This window comes from Haemorhous mexicanus, chromosome 23 (genome assembly GCF_027477595.1).
Source record: "Haemorhous mexicanus isolate bHaeMex1 chromosome 23, bHaeMex1.pri, whole genome shotgun sequence".
NCBI lineage: Eukaryota > Metazoa > Chordata > Aves > Passeriformes > Fringillidae > Haemorhous > Haemorhous mexicanus.
Window position 1 is genome coordinate 3,165,764 of NC_082363.1, and position 20,948 is coordinate 3,186,711.

The 20,948-nt window shown below is 48.6% G+C and overlaps 1 protein-coding gene across 1 annotated transcript in view; it reads left to right on the forward strand.

Annotated features, from left to right (window-relative positions):
- Positions 1–20,617, forward strand: part of DISP3 (dispatched RND transporter family member 3) — a 45,238-nt gene extending 24,621 nt beyond the window's left edge. The window contains exons 9-21 of the mRNA XM_059866676.1: positions 1,351–1,512; positions 1,898–2,059; positions 2,503–2,625; positions 3,230–3,366; positions 3,860–4,041; positions 5,120–5,250; positions 6,137–6,309; positions 8,101–8,227; positions 9,047–9,192; positions 9,531–9,690; positions 10,686–10,799; positions 12,765–12,931; positions 14,730–20,617. Coding sequence (XP_059722659.1) covers positions 1,351–1,512; positions 1,898–2,059; positions 2,503–2,625; positions 3,230–3,366; positions 3,860–4,041; positions 5,120–5,250; positions 6,137–6,309; positions 8,101–8,227; positions 9,047–9,192; positions 9,531–9,690; positions 10,686–10,799; positions 12,765–12,931; positions 14,730–15,092 — 2,147 coding nt within the window. The 3' untranslated portion in view covers positions 15,093–20,617. The remainder of the gene's footprint in view (positions 1–1,350; positions 1,513–1,897; positions 2,060–2,502; positions 2,626–3,229; positions 3,367–3,859; positions 4,042–5,119; positions 5,251–6,136; positions 6,310–8,100; positions 8,228–9,046; positions 9,193–9,530; positions 9,691–10,685; positions 10,800–12,764; positions 12,932–14,729) is intronic.
- Positions 20,618–20,948: the final 331 nt, after the last annotated feature.

Sequence of the window (20,948 nt, forward strand, 5' to 3'; positions counted from 1 at the left end):
TCCCTGGAAACTGGAGATGGTGTCCTCATGGAAGTTGTAGGAGTCAGGACTCAATATTCTTTGTAAGTTTGCTTTTAGATCTTCAGTGGGTGCCAATGCATGCTTTCTTAGCTAGTTTGCTAATTCTCTTGGGCCCACTATGGTCTGCTTTGTCTGGAATCACTGATTGTGACATGGAAGTAGCCATGAAACATCTGATCCATAACACAGCTCACCATGCAGTAAAGTTTTCCCCTCTTCCCTGCCATTTGGAGCATTGTGTTTGGGAAGCAGGAGAAAGAACACTCTTGTTCTCCAGCATCAGCCCCTAGGGCAGCTCATTCATCATGGTATGAAGAGGGCAGTGACTTGCCTGAGATCACATCAGCAATCTAGAAAAAAACCCCAGAAATTCCCTATCTGTTGTTAGCAGGAGATAATCCTTCCAGCCCAAGAAAAAGGTGCTTACAGGGTCATGCTCTCTTGTACTTGGCTTTTAAAACTTGCTGGAATCTCTTCCTTTTAAGCCCCCCACAGCTGTGGTCAGGGCAGTGAGTAACTTTCAGGCCTAGAAGCAAATTGGAACTGGAGATAGCTGAGTCAATTCCATGGCATGTGCAGAGCCCTTGCTGCAGAGTGGGCTCTGAGATGCCTTTGACAGGCAGGCAGAGAAGCTCTGGCTCTGTGCTGCAAGAGTTCTCCTTAGTATGCCAGAGCCACATGCAGTGGTGATGTATGGAAATAATCCCTCTCTTCCCTGCAAACAGCAGAATGTTTTCCTCCAGGGCCCCTGGGCGTGAGGGAGCTGTGGAGAAGCAAAGCAGCTTGTTCCAGTCACTGGCCAAGGGTGGTTTGTAGGTTGGCTGTACAGTGTGCCAGGCATGCTTCATCCCCCCACAGCAAGTGCCCTCTTCTCACACCTAGAGAAGGGGGCATTTCCCTTGGCATCCCTGATCTGGAGATAAGAGAATCAGGGAGGAGCCAGGCTGCACTCAGGAAGAGGTCAGCTCTTTGTAATTAGCAGTAAGACATATTTAGTGGGATGGGGACAAATTCTGGTTGGCCCAAGAAGCATGAAGTGTCCCTGTGACCTTATGGACAGTGTTTGTGGGGTTTGGCAGGGCAGGGAATAGCCTGAAGCATGGATTTGGACTGAGCTATGGACTTAGATGTGTAGATGTTGCATGGCAGTGACTTGACAAAGATGCTTCTTAAAACATCCTGGAGTCACTGCCTCTGCTGGGGTTTTACTCCATCTCTGCAGCTTGAGTGAGTTGTACAGCACCTTGCACAAGATTTGATAAAGGAGAGCAGAGAGCTCTGAGAGACACTCATGGCACTGAGACTGCTTTTGATTTCTCTCTATTCTAGTCTCCCTGGAAATGGGGGATGTCCCCTTGGTGTCTGTGATGCCAGAAAATCTGCAGCTCTCTGCAGAGAAGAGCAGCCAGGGTCACTTGATAACTCATCTGCAAGAGCTGCTGGAGCACTGGGTGCTGTGGTCTGCAGTGAAGAGCAGATGGGTGATTGTGGGTAAGCAAGGAGGCAGGTTGCATCTGCATGGATTTTAGAGGGCTTGACATTTCAATCACTCTCCAAGCCTTGATTACTAGTTACAAGAGCTGGGAAAAGGGACATGGTAAATGTCTTCTACAGTGGGAGAGTGCTCCCCGAATACTCAGTCCCTAAGGGACTTTTCAGTCCCTTTCTTCTCACTCAGATCTAAAGTGGCAATTCCTGATGGAGTTTTTTCCAGGCATGGAGCTTATTACAAGAAAGCCCAGCTGCCAGTGTGCTTTAGTGGCTGTTCTTTTTCCAGCTGAAAATACCATCTTTCTACCACATGCCTGTTCTCTGAGCACATCTGGAGTGTGAAGTGCATGTAGGGTCCCATGCTTAGCCAGGTTTCTCCTTGCAGGGCTGTTTCTCCTGGTTTTGCTCCTGTCCATATTCTTTGCCAGCCGCCTCCATCCAGCCAGCCGTGCTCCAGTCTTGTTCCGGCCAGACACAAACATCCAGGTGCTACTGGATCTGAAATACAACCTGAGTGCTGAAGGGATCTCCTGCATCACCTGCTCAGGTGAGAACACTGGTTCCCAAACCATGGTGGGTGCAGTCCAGCCTGGCCTAAGCCCTGGGCTGGAGGAGCTGAAACGTGAGGCAGACACCTACAATGTTCAAATCTCTCACTGGACATTGGATGGACCCTGTGGAAAAGAGGCACACGTTGGGAATAGGATGGTTGAGTTGCCTGTAGGAATGGAGTATTTAGAAAGCTATTTCCTGCTTTAGCCATGAACTGCCTGAGTATTTCTTCTGGAGCAATCCCTTCACAGACCATGAAAACTGACTATTTTTACTCCTAAGTGCTGGTCTCATGTCAGTGCCCAGCCGAGAGACTGTGGCACTGGGTTGCCTGCTCAGGGTTTGGTATTCAGCAGCTGGGTCTGTGATGTGCACAGGCCTGATACCTCTTTCCTCATGCCATTCACTCTTTCCTCCCTGACTAACCTTGTGGGACAGGTTTGTTTCAGGAAAAGCCCCACAGTTTGCAGAACAACATCCGAACTTCCCTGGAAAAAAAGAAGAGGGGCTCAGGTTCACCTTGGGGAAGCAAAGGCAGCATGAGTGATGAAGGGCAGCAAGGTGAGTGGAGCATGATGACTCTGGCCACAACTGGGGCCAGGGCCCAAGGATCCACCGGGGTACAAACTAAACCACATGCTCTCTGAATAGCTGATGGGGAATAATTCTCTTCAGAGCCTGCCCCACTGAGCCCTAGGCTGGTGCTGGATGAGTGGGGCCTCTTTAGAATCCCCCTTTCCCTGAATACCTGCTGCTCTCTAGGACATGGTCCTATAACCCAGGTGGCAGTATCACGTAGTGTCATATCCCTCTGATCTGAGTACAGGGTGAGGAACTCCAAGCTTTCACATCCCAGTCCTGTTCACAACCTTATTGGCAGGTGATGAGGAGAGTAAATTCAGTTTGCAGGGGATTTTGAGGATAAAACAGTTACTGGGCCAGGTCCCAGGATGACATGAATCAATAAGCCATCAGGAATTACTGCAGCTCAGGATGTATTTGTGATAGCCTTTGCAAGATGTACTGTGTGGTGAGAGGGCAGAGGCTGTGCCTGGTGTCTCTGAGCAGACAGCAGAGCATTGGAGCCCTCCTTTGCTCTGGCTGCATCTGTAGCATCTGCTGGATGAGAAGTACCACCAAACCTCATGCCCTCTGTTTTCCTCAGAGCTCCAGGGGACTGTGTATATCTCCAAGTCCAGGAGCAAGGGAAGACCAGCTATCTACAGATTCTCACTCAATGCCAGTGTCCCTGCGCCCTGGCAGATGGTGTCACCGGGAGACGGGGAGGTGCCTTCATTCCAGGTGAGTCAGTCCAGGATGGTGGACGCCTCTAGCAAGAGGGCAGCACTCAGCAGGTGAGCACAAGAGCCTCCTCCTGTCTCTCCATGGGGCCCTATCTAGCTTTGGGTGACATTTTCAGAGCACTGCAGTAGGGTAGTTAATACAGAAGGCATCCAGGATGATACCTTAGAGTGCCACAAGACTTCACCTGTTGCTGTTGAGAGGTGACTATCAGTGATGGGAGCAAAACTGTGGGTGTCACTAGGGCAGATGTCCCTCACCCTGGGCAGAGCAGCCACCATTCAGCCCAGGCCACTGGGAATGAGGGCATTGAGGGGCCCCTCACACACTGGCCATCACTGGGAAGGGGCAGGCTGGGGGCTGGCTGTGCCTGCACTGCTCATTCTGTGTGGCTGTGCCAGTGCTCAGGGAGGAAGGGAGAGTGTGATGCTAATGTGCAACAGGCTGCAACCCTGTGGAGTTAAGTGTCTGTTTTCATTAATCCATTGCTTAGGTGTATAGAGTGCCTTTCGGTAACTTCACCAGGAAGCTGACAGCTTGTGTGTCCACAGTAGGGCTGCTTAAGCAGATGAGCCCCAGGAAGTGGATGATGACCACCTTGTCCTGTGACACCAAGAAGGGCTGGAAGTTCGATTTCAGTTTCTACGTGGCCTCCAAGGAGCAGCAGCGAACACGGTAACCTTCCCAACCCCCTCGGGACAGGGCAACAGAAACAGCTCAGCTAGAGGCTGACCTGAGATGCCCAATGGCCAGTGCTAGTCCTGCTCTCAATCACTGACATCCATGGCTCTAGAATTTGCTTTGCTGCATTTATGCCCCATCTCTGCAGTCACTTTGCAGGCCCATTGTTGGAACCAAGGACATCCCTCTGGCTGTCCTGAGCAGCCAAGACCCCTGCCAGGGGTCTCAGAGACCCTGGCACAGAGCTCAAGATGCCTGTGGTTTTGATTATGACCCATAGAGCAAGTTACCAGCCTTAGATGAAGATCTGCAAGCCACAACAAATTATGTACAATGATAGTGAATTAATCACTGTGTGAAAAAGTAGATTTTGGGGTTTTTAGAATGGGGGTTCAGGGGGCAAGATGGAGGAATCTGGGCATGTCCAGCCTTTATCCTTCTTATTCTTGGCCTCCATCTTCTGCTGCGATGTTGGCACCTTTAGATTGGTTTAGAGTAGAAGCTCACTGTCTAACACAGGTGATAGGTATTGGGAAGTAATTCTAAATATTGTACATGTAGTTTTTAGTGTAAAGACCTAACACGGCCCCAGGGGCAGGCAGAGTGCCCTGGACTGTCTAGCTGAACGGACCTCAGCTGGACAGGAGAAAATATTTTATAGATAAGGAACAATAAACAACCTTGAGACTGAGAACTGAAGAGTTCTGGCTCCTTCTTTGAGCACTGGGCTGGGAAAAGAGACTTTCAAACTTTTCTCAGGGTCACTGTGAGCAGTGAGAGGCCTCGAGACAGCCCACAGCATCATTAACACGCAAAAGGCTTAGAGACTGTGACTGGGGGCTTCTTTGAGTGGCAGAAAGATGTTGCTGGTCTGGTTCTTGCCCTTACCCACCTGAACTCTGAATGGGCTGAATGGGCAGCACAGAATATACAATGGCTAGGGATACAGGTCTGCAGATGTTCACCTCTCCCTTTGCTTCTGTCCCTGAGAATGTCTGTTTCCATGTAATACTTGGGATGCTTCATCTTCCCTCCCTCTGTTCCCCCATAACAAACTTTCTTTGCTGCACAGGAAACTGTATTTTGCCCAGTCTCACAAGCCCCCTTACCACGGCCGAGTGTGTGTGGCACCTCCGGGCTGTCTGCTCAGCTCTAGCCCAGATGGACCCACCAAAGGCATCCTCTATGTCCCCAGTGAAAGAGGTAAGCTGGTGAGGGCCTGTGCAAACATGCCAAGAGCCAGAGAATCAGACCTTTTCTTGCCATCTAACTGTCATGGTTTGATGCTGGCACAATGCCAGTGCCCCCATGAAAATATATTCTCCCCAGTGTCTGCTGTGAGATGTGACCAGAAATAGAGCAAAGCAGGCTCCAGCTTAGGAATAAAGGAAGAAACTTTATTAACTTACAATATGAAAAAAAAAAAAAAGGAACAAACAGAACTCAGAATGAAAACCTTCCAAAAACATTCCTCCTCCTCCCCCCGTTTCCAACACAACACAGTGAGACAAAACTTTGGATTCTCAATCAAGTTACTACCCCTCAGATAACTGACTCTCAGTTCATCACCACCCTTCAGATATTCAACCCTTCCTTATCAAACCAGGACACTAACTGTAGGAGAGTGCTCTTTGTTGATGGAGTGACAAAACTCCTTCAACAAAGGAGTTCCTTTGTCTCCTTCAAAGGACAGAAGTCTAAAAGTTTCTTTGATTAAGTGAAAAGACACCTCATAGGACTCAGGAGACTTCACCTCAAACTTGAGGATGCTAATTAGACAGAAGCTAAAAAGTCTTGCTTGGGCAATTGACTAGAAAAAGGAGTGAACAAATAAACTAATCGCTTTTGTAAAGTGTTTTACCACGAGCAAGAATGTCTGGCCCCTGGCTCAGTTTTTCTGTTTGTTATTTTGCCTTTTATTAAACCTTTTTGTTTCCAACACTGCAACAGAAGCCATCCTGCTGATCATTGTGCCTCCAAAGGTAGCTGAGCTATCTTAGGTGTGCTATGTCCTCCTGGAGCTCATTAGACCTAGCTGGAAGAAGTCACTCTAACAACCAACCATCCTTTACTCTGTATTTGACAACAGCACCCAGAGCGAAGCTGTCAGCCACATCTGGATTCAATCCCTGCATGAACACGGGCTGTGGGAAGCCAGCGGTGCGGCCGCTGGTGGACACGGGAGCCATGGTGTTTGTGGTGTTTGGGATCAGGGGCGTCAACCGCACCCGGCGCCAGGACAACCACGTCCTCGGAGACATGGTACTCGGGGGGGTGTGCTTGGGGGAGCCCCTGGCAGGGAGGGATGATGGCTCTGACTCCATGTCCTCAGAAGGCTGATTTATGATTTTATGATACTATATTGTGTTAAAGAATGCTGTACTAAACTTGACTAAGGAATACAGAAAGTGTGAAAAACGCCAAGCCCTTGTTTTTTTAAAATTTTAAAAGTTTAATAGGAATAAAATGGTTATAAAAATAGCATGTAATTAGAGTAATAATAATTTGGACAATTGGGATTAGGACAGTATGAGACAATAAAAACAAAGAGTTACAGACAGTCCAGGTACCTCTTTCTGGCTAAAATAAGCCCAAAAAAGGCCCCACGTCAACAGAGGATTAACCCTTAACAGCAACAACCTGTTGCATATTCATACACCTCATCCATGGTGCATCAATTCCATTCACACACAGGATTCTGTCTGGGCAGTGTCAGCTTCTACCTCTGAATCCTGACGGCGTCTGCAGGGCTGAGTGAGGCAGGAAGAAGTTCGTTTCTTCTGATCAGGGAGCAATAAATTCTCTTTCTCTGAAAGATTTCTGTGTCCTGTGGCTGCTGTCTCAGTGCGAGTCCTTTCTTAAAAAAAGTATCTTACATAGCATAATTTTTATTTTAACATTATCTTATAACCTAAAACTATATTTAGCACACTCCTTAAGAGAATTAATGCAGCATTACTGTCTAACACAACACATTTAATAGTCATTTTAATATTTACAAAAAGCCAATCTTAAAAAACGCATTTTTCACAGCAAGGATACTTACAGAAGGCTAAAAGATAATAATGAAAACTCCTGACTCTTTCCAGAGCCCTGACACAGCTTGGCCCTGATTGGCCAAAGAGTGAAAACAACTCCCAGCAGAATGCAATGAACAATCACCTGTGGGGGAACAATCTCCAAACACATTCCACATGAGCACAGCACAGGAGAAGCAAATGAGATCAGAATTGTTTTCCTTTTCTCTGAGGCTTCCCTTCACCCAGGATTTTTCTCCTGGGCAGCTGAGATTTTTCCAGTGAGTGTGAATGCCACACTCATGGTGTGGTGTGCTGGGCAGGCCGTGCTGGTCTGGCATGCTGGGGGCTGGCAAGCGAGGGGCAGGCTCTCTCTGGATGGGGTTTAGTAAATACCCACAGCCCAGGGTGGGCCAGCAGTCTGCACAGATGGAAGGGCAGGGGTTGTAGCATTGTGATGAGCCAGTACAGTTCTGTTTTAGCAAACTGACAAAATAGTGGAGATCAGGAAGTCCTTATTGAAAAAAACACTTCAGAGTTTTCAGAAAATCCCTCTGAGTGCAATATATAACCCTTTAATTTTGAGTCTAAACCTGGCTTTCTTGAGGATTTTTGAAACAAACCCATCTTGAGTGCAGTATAAAATCTCACTACACATTCAAGACTGCGGGAACTGATATTTTTCTATAATAAATATCTTGTTATGAACTATTAACAAAAAACAAAAATCAGTTACTCTAGGGAAAGTCACTAAACGTGACTCTTCTAGAAACAACTTATCTGTGAGATCTCATACCTTGACACATGACAGTCATTGCCTAGAAAAAATTATGCTTAGCTTGGCTGCTGCGCTTCAGCTTCCTGCTGTTCTTCCTGCTCTGTGATTTGGGGGCACTGTGCAGAATCAGCCTTTGCCTGTTTCCTCAGAAGGGGCAGTGAGAAATGCAGGCAGGGGAGCAGGCAGGAGGCTGGAGTGCCAGTTGCTGTGTGTATGTCTCACGTGTGGTGCTCTTGTCATTGTGTCTCCTTGTGAAAGGGCAGTGTTATCTACGATGACAGCTTTGACCTCTTCAAAGAGATTGGCAACCTGTGCCGCCTCTGCAAAGCCATTGCCAGCAACTCTGAGCTGGTGAAGCCCGGAGGGGCTCAGTGCCTGCCCTCGGGTAGGTTAGACAACTCCTCTGCAGCCCTGCCTGTGCTTGCTTGGGGTCCTCAGCAGCAAACAGAAAGGGTGACTGCTTCTTACTGTCTCCTTTCCTTCCCAAGGCAGCTTGACCCTTCTAGAACGTGTCATTGGTTGTGTTTTTTGGGGCAGAAAGAAAGAAAGAAAGAAAGATGGGCTCTTTAATGCCAAAGACACTGGGTATATTCTTTGGGATGTAGTCCAGAAAGATAAAGCATTTGTTCTTTCTAGTATGGGTGTTGCTTGAGGTACAATCTTTTGATTCAGTAAATATCCTCTTAGCAGCTCCTGAATAACAGTGATCTCACACCTGATCTCATTGCAGTCAGGCTACTCACTCACTGTCTGTGGCTTTGCATACCTGACCAGTGACCATCTCTCCCAGCTTCAGAGGTCACAAGCTTGTGGAGCTGAGCCTAGGAAGTGTATGTTGGCTTCAGGCTAAAAGCCAATTTCATGCCTGGAGCAAATCCCTGCCAGGCCAGGCAGAGAGCCCCTCAGCACTTGCTCTTTGTGCTACTTCCTGACAGATGGGGACAAACAGCAGTGGCACTGTCCTGTCCCATGCTGGTGACAGAGTGTCCTTTTAAACTACAGCAGCTGAGAGCTGTGATGCTGAGACCTCAAGAGTTCTGGCAAACCAGAGTGGCAAGGGGAAGCAGCTGTGGACAAATGTGTCCTGTGATTCTCTTGGGGCTCTCGTTTTGGGTTGTTGGTTGGGGTTTTTTTCATCTCTTTGCTCCAATGTGCTTCCTTCCCCTGTTCTGCCCTCCATCTCTTGCTCTTTCTTTCTCTCCAGGTTACAGCATCTCCTCCTTTCTGCAGATGTTGCACCCGGAGTGCAAGAACATCCCTGAGCCAAACCTGCTGCCTGGACAGCTCTCTCATGGGGCAGTGGGGGTGAAGGATGGCAAGGTGCAGTGGATCTCCATGGCTTTTGAATCGGTGAGCACATGGCATCACCTGGGACCATTGTCATTCTGGTGACAGCTTCATCTTGTGACTTCTGGGGTTTAGCTCTGCTCTCTCTGCACTGGCCACTTCCATTTGCAGATGTAATTTAGTGTTTATTAGCATTTGTTGCAGACAGATGCCTGCCCTCACTCACAGCTTGGTGCTTACACCACAATTAGCTCAGGCAAAAAGCTGGTGGCAGATTTGCCCAAATGCCACTGCCAGTTCTGCCTGCTGCTGCCACTTGAGCTGGTTGTTCTGCCCTTCCCCTTGCCATGCATACCCTGCCCAAAGAGCAGGACGTGAGTGATGTGTTTATCTGGTTACAGACAACCTACAAGGGGAAATCATCCTTCCAGACATATGCTGACTATCTGAAATGGGAGACATTCCTGCAGCAGCAACTCCAGCTCTTCCCAGAGGGCTCTGCTCTCCGACATGGTTTCCAGACCTGTGAGCACTGGAAGCAGATTTTCATGGAGATTATAGGCAAGTGACTGCCATGTTTCTCTCCCTGGGGAACCCATGCTCTCTGACACATCTTCACAGCACACTCCATCCCATATGGTGGGCATGGGTTATATCTGCACTCCTTTGCCACTGCTGTGCAAACTCCCAAAGCCTGTTCCTGCCCTGAGCAGTGTGTATTGTCAAAATTAGGCAAAGCCCAAGGAAATAGGTAAGGGAAGGGACTCAGCTCTGCTGCTGATGTGAGATTCAAGGAACCAATCACTCTCAGAGTCTCTGTGGTCAGGATGACCCCGGGATGTGTTAGAGTCTCTTTCCCAGCCCAGCTGAAGGAGTCAGGATTCTTCTGTTCTGGTTTTCAGGGTTGTTTATTTTCTCTTATCTCTCACATTCTTTCTCTGACCTGCTGAGATCTGTCCAGCAGGTCGGGTTGTGGCACAGTCCCTGCCCTTGGGGTCGTGTTGGCTTTTTATACTAAAAGTTATGTGTACTTTGTTTACAATAATTTTCCAATAGCTATCACCTGTGTTAGACAGTCTGTCTCTACTCTAAACCAATCCAAAAGTGCCACCATCACAGCAGAAGATGGAGGCCAAGAAGAAGGAGGACAGGACATGCCCAGATTCCTCCATCTTGCCTCCTGAACCCCCCTTCCAAAAACCCCAAAATTCTATTTTCACCTGGTGATAAATTCACTGTCATTCTACTCAAACTCTTGTGGCTTGTAACTCTTCACACAAAGTTGGTAATTTTTTCCATGGGCTAAAATCAAAGGCACAGGGGTCTTGGGCTCTGTGCCAAGGTCTCTGAGCCCCCTGCCAGGGGCTTGAGCCATCCAGGGCAGCCAGAGGGATGTCCTGGGCTCTGACAAATCACCTTCTTGCCACTTTCATTCTCCCCCTCCTGTCTTCCCCAGTGTGAGTCCCTGCCTGCCTTGTTGCCAGCAGGAACATGGTGCCTTTCCCATGGCAGCTGTCACCTTCCAGGATTCATATCAGCTGGCTGTTTCCTTCCAGGAGTGCAGAGTGCCCTGTATGGTCTTGTCCTCTCGCTGGTCATCTGTGTGGCTGCTGTGGCAGTGTTCACCACACACATCCTCCTCCTGCTGCCAGTGCTGCTCAGCATCTTAGGTAAAAACACCAATTCCATTGTGTCAGGCTTTGTTGGGAAGGATGAGAGTTTGACAAAGTCTCGCAGATATGTGTGCTTGGCAGAAAGATTTCTAAATGTAGAATCTTAAGAAGGAATAGAAAAGAAAGCAAGTTTTGATATAGAAGAATTGCTGAGCCAGTCTTACTGGATAACCAAGGAGGCAAAGGGTGTGCTACTTACAAGGGGTTTTTATGGCTCAGAGCAAAGGATAAACCCACCTCAAACAAGAAGATGTTTTTACCAAGCACAAAGAGAGCACAGGCAAACAAGTCAGCAAATGTGGCAAGTAGAAAAAAGGGCTCAGAATTTTCCACTGCAAGAAAACTGAAAAACAACTTCTAGCTTAAACTGTAATGTACTGACTTTAGTGATTGGAGAACAGTACCATGAATATGGTAATTGCAGTAGTTATGAAAGGCTATAAATGAAAGTTAAGGGATAGATTGGTTCTACTGTATGAAGATGCTCAGCAAAGAAAAGTCTATAATGCAATGTAACCTAAACTAAGGGTGTCCAGGCCTGCCTGCAGCTGGAGCTGCCAGCTGTGGGCACAGCTCTGTCACCCATGACTCTGGGCTGCTGTAACCTCATGGCTGTAATAAACTGCATCTGGAAGAGCCCCTGGAGTCCCACATCTCTCATTTAGGCTCTTACAAGGCTTTCACTTTTCCTGAAGTTGATGGATTGTGGCACTGCTGGTTCTCTGGTGATTTGGTATTCTGTGTAAACCCTTTTGGCTTTCCAGGAGCCAGTCCTGGTGAACAGACTGGCTAAGTGAACAGAAGAAACTCTCAACAAATGCACAGGAACCTCATTGGGAAAGTAGATTTGTGTGTCTAATTCCCAGTGTGTTTTATCCACGCAATCCCTTCTATTTGATTAAATAAGGGTTTTAGCTACACAAATGCCATCCCTACCTGTTAGGTATAATAATGTGATTAAGTCTCACAAGTTCTAAATAACAATTGCACTACTTTCCAAGGACCTGCACCATGGCTGCTGTTTCCAAGCAGGGGAAGATGTTAAAACCTGAGTATTTTAGCAATATTTTAGTATTTGAAGCAAAATTGTAAATAGTTTCCTCTCCTGGAGTGGTGATTTGATAATATTGTGGTCTAAATGTGTTGCTAAAACCTCTTAGTTTAAAAATCAAATCTAACATTTTGAAACCACTTAGTCTCCCACGTGTGACTCACAAACTAACAGTGCTCTTTGCCTTCAAAAATGTCTGCTCAGCCTCTGAGTAGCTGTAGCAAGCAAAACAGGCTCACTTAAGTGACACCTTTTGGTGTCCCTTAATATGTACTATAGCTATCTCTTTTAGGTAATTTAATGCCTCTAAAACCTCTAAAACAGGTTCCTCATGTACTAATCCTTTTCCTCTTGAATTAAGTAATCTTCTTCCTTTCCACATTTTTAAAGGTATGTACTAATCTAAAGGCATACCTTGAATCAGTTCCTTTATTTTGGGTTAAATATTCTAGTGCTCTTTTTAAAGTATATAATTCACAAGCTTGAGCTTACTAGTTTAAGGTTAATTTCCCTTTTTCCACAGTTTGCATTTTTTTCCCATCAACTACCCTGCATGCCCTGTATTTTCTCCTTCTGCAAGGAGTTGTGTCTCTGTTAGCTGACACAAGGACCCTGTGGTCCCTGTGTGCACACATGGACACTTGTCTGGGCTTGGATTCGTTTAGCAAGAGTTAGTCTGGATTGGCATCAGTCTGTCAGTTTGTCTGGTGGGTGTTCCACCAGGCCCAGCAGGTCTGGTCACCTTAGGGAATGGTCCCTGTGCTAAGGGAAGGTGAGGGAAGTGTTTGTGGCAGGGGGACTGTGTGCCAGACACAGACCTATGGGGTATGAGCCCAAACTCCCCAGGGACTGACTTGTATCAGCAGCCCCAGAGTCCTTTCCATTTGCCTAACAGCACCTTTCTCACCCAGGGGTTGTCTGCCTCGTGGTGACCATCATGTACTGGTGTGGCTGGGAGATGGGAGCTGTGGAAGCCATTTCCCTCTCCATCCTCGTTGGCTCCTCTGTTGATTACTGCGTGCACCTGGTGGAGGGCTACCTGCTGGCAGGGGAGAACCTGCCTCTCCACCAGGCAGAGGTGAGCTCTGTTCTTCCCACAGCCCTGCACTCCTTCCTCCTGTGCCTCCATGCCACTCAGCTGGGATGCAGGATGCATGGTAGGCAAGGGGGGATGTGTCCTGGTGTGGAACTGGCAGGCAACCCCAACAAGGGAAGAGATGAGAATCTTGACTCCATGTTTCAGAAGGCTGATTTATTGTTTTATGATATAATATTAAAAATGCTATCTAAAACTATACTAAAGAAAGAGAGAGGAGACATCAGAAGGCTAGAAAAGAAAGGAATGATAAAATCTTGTGACTGCTCACAGCCTCAACACAGGTGGCTGTCATTGGTCATCAAGTAAAAACAATTCACAAGCTGGGTGAACAGTTCTCCAATCACATCCAAAGCAGCAAAACATGGGGAAGCTGAAGGTTCCCAGCTTCTCAGGAGAAAAGATCCTAGTGAAAGGATTTTTCAGAAAATATGTCTGTGACATCCTGGCACCCTCAGAGCATCCCTGGGGTATGGTATCTGCAGCTTGTCCAGCTGACTGCTCCACACTGTGAGCTTGTGTACCTGAGTGAACTCAGCTGAGGGTTCCCAACCCACATGGTTGTCCCTTTCTTGCTGGCCACAGCTGTGTCCAAAGCAAACTGTTTTCATGTCCAAGTGAAGACAGACATCTTCCCAGTGTAGAGTGTTACAGCTCTACACTAATTCTGTAACCTCTGAAAATTGCTCTGCTGGACTGACTGCCAGCTCACCTCTGGCCTTGTAACATCTTTTGTCTCACTGGGAAGATGGAGACCACAAAAGCCTGGGATCTCTGATGCCAGGTGTAGTGTCTGCATGCAGTGCCTCTGTGCTGTAGGCCCAGCAGTCAGTCTGATGTGGTGGAAAGGAGGCACAAAATCCAGCAGCCTTTGTCTCTGCTGAGCTGGCCACAAAAATCCCCTACCATGTCACAAGCTGGGGACAGTGGCTGGACAGTGCTCAGGCAGGAGGGGACCTGGGGGTGCTGGTCGACAGCTGGTTGAACAGGAGCCAGCAGAGTGCCCTGGTGGCCAAGAAGGCCAGTGGCCCCTGGCCTGTGTCAGCAATGCTGTGGCCAGCAGGAGCAGGGAGGTCATTCTGCCCTGCACTGGGCACTGGTGAGGGCACACCTTGAGTGCTGTGTCCAGTTCTGGCCCCTCAGTTTGGGAAGGACATTGAGATGCTGGAGCACATCCAAAGGAGGCAATGAGGCTGGAGAGGGGCTGGGAGCACAAACCCTGTGAGGAATGTTTGAAAGAGCTGGGGCTGTTTAGCCTGGAGAAGAGGAGGCTCAGAGGTGCCCTTATTGCTCTGTACAGCTCCCTGAAGGGAGGTTGTGCACAGGTGGGGTCGGTCTCTTCCACCAGGCAGCACTGACAGAACCAGAGGACACAGCCTCCAGCTACCTCAGGGAAGGGATGGGTTGGATAACAGGAAGAAATTTTTCACCCAAAGAATAATAAAGTACTGGAATGCTTTTCCCACGGAGGTGGGAGAATCACCAGCTCTGGATTTATTTAAAAAAAACCTGGACATGGCACTTGGTGCTACAGTCTAGGTGAGGTGTTGCAGCACAGGTTGGACTCGATGATCTTAGAGGTCTCTTCCAACCTCATCATTCTGGGATTCTGTGATTGTAACCCCATGGCTCCTTGCATAGCACTGCACTAAATGTCTGAGCTGCACTCCAGCAGCCTCTTTGTCCTGGACTGGGATTCTATCAGCTAGGCCACCCTCTCAAGCCCTAAAATAGCAGTGAGCCCGCTGTGCCTGTCACACTAACCGTGCTGTCCCCCCAGGACCCCACGGCGTGCCGGCAGTGGCGGACGATGGAAGCAGTCCGGCACGTGGGTGTGGCCATCGTCTCCAGTGCCACCACCACCCTGATTGCCACCGTCCCACTGTTCTTCTGCATCATTGCCCCCTTTGCCAAGTTTGGGAAGATCGTGGCCCTCAACACGGGAGTGTCCATCCTGTACACGCTGACTGTGAGCACAGCCCTGCTGAGCACCATGGCGCCCGGCACCTTCACCCGCAGCAGCACCTCCTGCCTCAAGGCTCTGCTGGCCGTGCTCCTGGCTGGCCTGCTGGCTCTCTGCATCTGCCTTGCCCTGCTCAAGAGTGGATTTAAGATCCCCCTCCCCAATGGGACGGCCCTGTAGACCCAATGGGACGGCCCTCTAGACCCCAGGCCAAGAGAGCCAAGTTGCTCCTTTTCTTTTTTCTTTTCTTTTTAAAGAATATTTTTTGTAAGGAAAAAAAAGAGGAAAAAAAAAAGTCCCTTTTTTCATGAAGTTTTCCAATTCCAGATGCACTTTATTTTCTAATGAGTTTTGCTCTAAACTTGTATTTATTTTAGGTAGTGATGGATGGATGGTGGAAAGTGAGGGCTGCCCAGGGAATACCTCAGCCCGTGAATAGGAGAGGAGGAGGTTTCCTTCTCTCAGTTTTCTTTCTGCTTTCTTTTTTTCTTTTCTTGTTCTTTTAATTTACTTTTAACAGGGTTTTCTGGACCCACAAGACTAAAACGGGAGAATTTGGGAAGGTCATCTGATCCCTTCAAAAACCCTTCCCTCTGTCCTTCCCTCCCTTGTCCAGGGTCAGAATTGCAAGGATGACTCTTAGGTGATGTCCTGCCCTCACACCAAGCCTGTGCCTCCTTACTTGAGCCTTCAAGAACAGCAGTGAGCTGTTGGACAGGCCTGGGAGCAGCATTGTTGGATCCCTTTGCCAGGCCCTGTACCCATGCCAGACCAGCAGTGAACTTGCTGCACAGGAGCTCTCTTGAGTGTCACTTTGGGATCCAAACCAGAGCTGTTGGGTGCCACCACCTGCAGTGGACCTGCTTTCACGATTCAGAGAGGGTGCTGGGACACAAAGCATTCCCCTTCCTTCTGGGGGGACAGTGCACTTTGCACTGGGATCTCATGTGTCTGTCAGCAGCCATCAGGAAGCAGATGGTGCCCTCAGCAGCCTGCCCTCCTCTCCCTCATCTCAGTAGTGAGGTCAAGGCAGTTTCAATGCCCAGTGCCCCCATGTCACCTCACCAGCCACTGATCTGCTCTTCCTGGTGGAGAGAAAAGAGAGCCCTGATGTCCCTGCAGAGCTCTTTGGTCACAGCAGTCAGCTCTTGGCCTGAGGACAAGGTGACCCCTGGGGCCAGGTAGAGCCCATTCCTGGTGGTTTGCACAGCATCCTCTGTGGCAGCTCACAGACACCCTCCTTAGTGGAGACCCAAGGGCACCAGAGCTGCAGCTGCTGTCTGCTCTGAGCAGATGGTTGATATTAAAGTAAAATGAAATCACAAACTGGTGCCATTAACAAGTACATTTTAAGCATCACTGGTTCTGTTGTATTTTTAAAATTGAAATAGCTAAGTGTGCATTAATATACAGCACATCTGATCCTTGGCAGAAGGGGAGGGTCAGGCCCACTGGGAGATGCATTAGTCTTTATTTACAAGGGTGCTGACAGAATAATGTGGCCAGGAAGCAGCCTGACTCAATTTCTTTGCAGATTTCATGTCCTGATGACTTTGTGTTCTCTGTCTGGATCAACCCCTCTTTTTTAAGATGAGACTTCCAGGAAGTCCAGCCCCACTGCCAGCCAGTTTGTGGGGCCTGCACTGCTGAGAGACTGAGCTGCCTCTGCTTGGCTCAGGGCATCCCTGCTTTGATCCCTGCCAGTCTTGCACCTTCACATTGTGTCATCCCTGTGAAACTGGATCACATACTTGGTTCTAAAGTCAGTTCCCCAAGGTGTCCCCAAGGTTCCCCAAGCTGGAGAGAGGAATTCTTACTGTTTCCAGGTGGACTCCAGAGTAATCTGCTCCAGGCAGTGAGGGTCATGAGAACGTGAGTAGCCTGGTTTCTCCTTGATATCCCATGGCACTTCTGAGTTACCCCTTCCTGCAAAGTGTGAAATGTTTTCTTGGCACCTACCTCTAATTTGCACCAGCTCCTTCATAATGAACCCTGTGCCCATGAATAAATGGTTCTGTATTGCATTTGCTGGGAATGCCCCAACAAAGGCAGGAATGATGAATCTGACTCCATGCTCTCAGAAGGCTGATTTATTATTTTATGGTACTATGTTATATTAAAGATTACTATATTATATTAAAGAATGCAGAAAGGATACTTACAGAAGGCTAAAAAGATAATAATGAAAACTCCTGACTCTTTCCAGAGCCCTGACACAGCTTGGCCCTGATTGGCCAAAGAGTGAAAACAACTCCCAGCAGAATCCAATGGAACAATCACCTGTGGGTGAACAATCTCCAAACACATTCCACATGTGAGCACAGCACAGGAGAAGCAAATGAGATAAGAATTGTTTTCCCTGAGGCCTCTCAGCTTCCCAGGAGAAAATCCCTGGGTGAAGGGATTTTTCAGAGAATGTGAATGCCACAATTCTGGAAAGGATTTTTGGCTATCCTCAAGCTGTGCTGCTCTGATGGCTGCTGGGCTCAGTTGAGCCCCATCCTTATCTGTAAGCCATGCTGTTCCCTATGTCAGTGCTCCAGATTTAACTCCTGGTGGTGCCCTGAGCACTCCTAAGTGGCAGTGACTGGAGAGAGCAAGAGTGCTTATGATACACATAGAGCCCCATGGCACCTGTGTGGCTGTGCAGGTGCTGCAGGGGATGGCAAGGTACCCCTAGCACTGTGGCCAAGGATTCTCTGGCCTGTAGCTTGACTTGAACTTGGCAAACACCTCAGACCTCTTCTGGGTGATTAAAGCTGATGGATATTCCCAGGTCAGCAGACAAGAGTAAGGTACTGAGGGCACCCTTAGAGGAAGTTCCTCCTTCTATAAGTATGAAGAAACCTTCAAAGGCCTTTAAGAAAAGGCACAGATGTGCTTTGAATCCTGTGAAGTTGAAAGGCTAGGCAAGCCCCTGGTATCCTGTGTCTGTGCTCTCTCTAAAGAGGCTTCATAAACGCCCCACCTCCAGTGTGATTGTGGACATGCCGTGCTGGGAACATCCATTCAGCCACTGTGGGGAAGCAAAGATTGATTTTAAAGTAGAGAGAAACCTTGTGTGTTTCTTGGCTCTGATCTGGCAATGTCTCTGATCTGCAGACAAAAATAACAAGAGTTCTTGGCCCCTGACAGGACCCATCCTGTACTCTGAAGCAGGCAGGGAAAAGGACAAGCTCTCATTGTCTCTCCTCCCCTCCAGCCAGCCCAGGCTCCCTCTGTGCAGAGGGACTGGTGGGCACTAGCAGGAACAGGGCATCACCTTGGCTTTTGTTGCCCAAAGTGATACTGGGAATGCAGTGGCTGGAACGATTCAGAAGGAACAGGGGAGACCAAGATCAGTGCAAATCATTCACAAAGGCCTGCTGAGGAGATTGTGCCCCTCCAGGAGGGAAACTGAGGCAAGGAGAGGAGGAGGAACTTACACCAGATGTAGCAGGATGGCAGAAGAGCCAGTAGAGGATGCCAGGTGATCTGTGCTGCAAGGACTCACTGGATGTTGTAACCTGAGCCCCTGATTAAACACAGTCATGGCATTGTCTTGAGATCTAACTAGACTTTTGCCCCATCACTGCCTCACCCTGCACAGCTCTGTGCTCAGGGTTGCTGGTGCTTTCTCCACATGCAGTGGAGTGACAGAGGCTTAAAATTAGAGCCCAGCCTTCTGCCAAACACTTAAAACATCCTGATCTCCCCAGGCAGCTGTGGAGACAGCAAATGAGTAGCAGATGTATACATGTCATCCTTGTGATTGCAGAGTACTCATGTAAATTATAGAGGTAAGAAGAGGGATGGCTTTATCTGAGCAATGTGGAGGTGTAGCTGACAGCCCTGCTGGGAATTGCTGCTCCAAGGCAGGTGCTCATAGCAATAAAAAGCAAGGCTTCACCTATTTCAGGAGCAGATGTTCACCTGAAAAGATTCCTCCCACATCTTTGCCTATCTTCTTTCCCTGCCGACTCCTCTGTTTCACAGGCCATCTCCTGGACCCTGTTGTCTTGCTAAACAAGGTTCAGCCTTCTCCATGGTAGGTGTTCCTGCCTAAGGTGCTCACAGAGTCTGGACTGAAAGTGGCTGCAAAAGTCTTGAGAGTTTCCTTAGGCAGAGGAAGCTAGGGAGTCAAACAGCTTCACACAAAGCTTTCAGTTTTGATGTTTCTAAACAGAAAGATCAGCCTTACTTGAAAGAAAATGGTCTGATTTTCCATTTCAAAATGATCTTTGTGCAATTAAAAAGCATACAGGAATTTCCAGTGAGCACATGGCAATGGAATGTGCCTATTAACTGCCCACCCCTTTATTTCTAGTAAATCCTGGTTTGAGGCTTACCCTCTGAAAAGTTAGGTTAGTTTTCCAGGAGGGGGTCATTCTGGAACCATGCCATCTCCTACCAAACAGAGTGGGTCTTGTCCTGCCCAGAAGTTCTCTCCCTTCCAGTGCAGGGCAGTAGCAGCAGGACACTTGGTGCTGAAGCTCTGAGATTGATGCACAGAGCTGGTGTGACTGCTCTCTGCCTTCAGTGAGCTGCAGAGTGAGTCCAGGGCTCCCCATCACTGTGGACACTCAGAGAGAGAGCCCCTGCTCACCACAGCCCTGTCCACATCAGCTCTGGTCAGGAGGAACAGAGTTGATGTGCTGTGCAGAGATCAGCATCAGAGGAAGGAAAAGATCCATGATTCCTTGCTCTCTTTGTTTCTTTATGTTGTGGTGCCTCTTGAGGTGCTGGGTTTGGGCAGCTGGGGCATCAGATTTGGCTGCTGACCCCAGCAGTGGCCAAGGCTGCACGTTCTGAAAGGAGTCCCTGGCTGAGCTGGACTGTGTTCCTCAAATCCTGCTGGATCTGAAAATATGCCAAAGCAAAGGTGGCCTGAGAAATATCCCCAAGGAGAAGGACATGTTGACACTTGGAGAGCTACTGGGACCATTGGTACAGTGGTCTGGAGGCAGTGGTCTCCAGAGACCCTGGCTTTGCCTGCACTGGAGCAGACTGGGATGTTGCAGTGTCTGAGTCTTTTAGCTTGTCCTGCACAGAATTTCTGCAGCAGAGCTGCCTGCCCTTCTGGAAGGTTAGAAAAGGCTTTTTGTTTAACCCCATGGCACAAAGATATCCTCCCACACTGTCCACCAAGGAAGCTGTGCAGACTGATTTGCAGCCAGGCAGAACAAATTCAGTGTCTTGGTTACTTCTTCCAAAATCACTCCTCACCCCAGATAGTGTGCAAGCCATAGTTCACAGATATTTCAAAGGCTTCTGCTAGCTACTCTGCCCTGGGTTAGTGCCCAGGCTCCCAGAGCTGGACAGCTTTCAATGCCAGTCTCCACCCTGAGGGCAGATGTCTTTGGCTTTTTCTTCTCTGCTCCTCCTTTGGGCAGTTGCTGAGGGGAGGTGGGGGCAGTGGCCATGGCTGGAGGCAGAGCAACAAGCAGATGGGCAGAAAGGTTTGGAGGCAGAAGCAGAACAAATGGGAGGGAGGATGGTTCAAAGTGCAAGGGGGAAGAGGGGTGAGCACCCCAGGGACAGTGGGAGGGAGGGCAATGCCATTCCACCACGCTGTGTGCAGACCTTAGAGTGTCAGTTCTCAGAGTGATGTAGCACAATTCCTTATGTATGCGTGTCACTTTTGTAAGTCGTCTCCTACCCCCACTATTTTCAGTGTTCCTTGATTTTTGGAGACTGTTGTAAATAAAAAGATTTTGACATTCGCACGTTTGGATCCCTCTCTCATCACGACATTGCTGCTCATGTACACAGCCTGACAGCCAGGCTGCAGTGACAGCATCTGTGCTGTGCAAGGAATGCAGAGGGGATGAGGCCACAGAACCAGGCCCTGAAGTGTGCAGGATTGGCTGCTCCTGCTGCTGAAGTTGGGCCTCTTGAAACCAACTGAGCTTGGAAAAGGCAGAGCAGGAACCCACACAGGTCTGCAAGAGGACTGACTAGAACAAGAGCTTGAGCCATGGTTTGTGGAAGCTTTTCACTCCTCCATTTCATGCTGTGCTTCTTCCAGTGTGTGAAGATTGCCCTGAGCTGACTCCA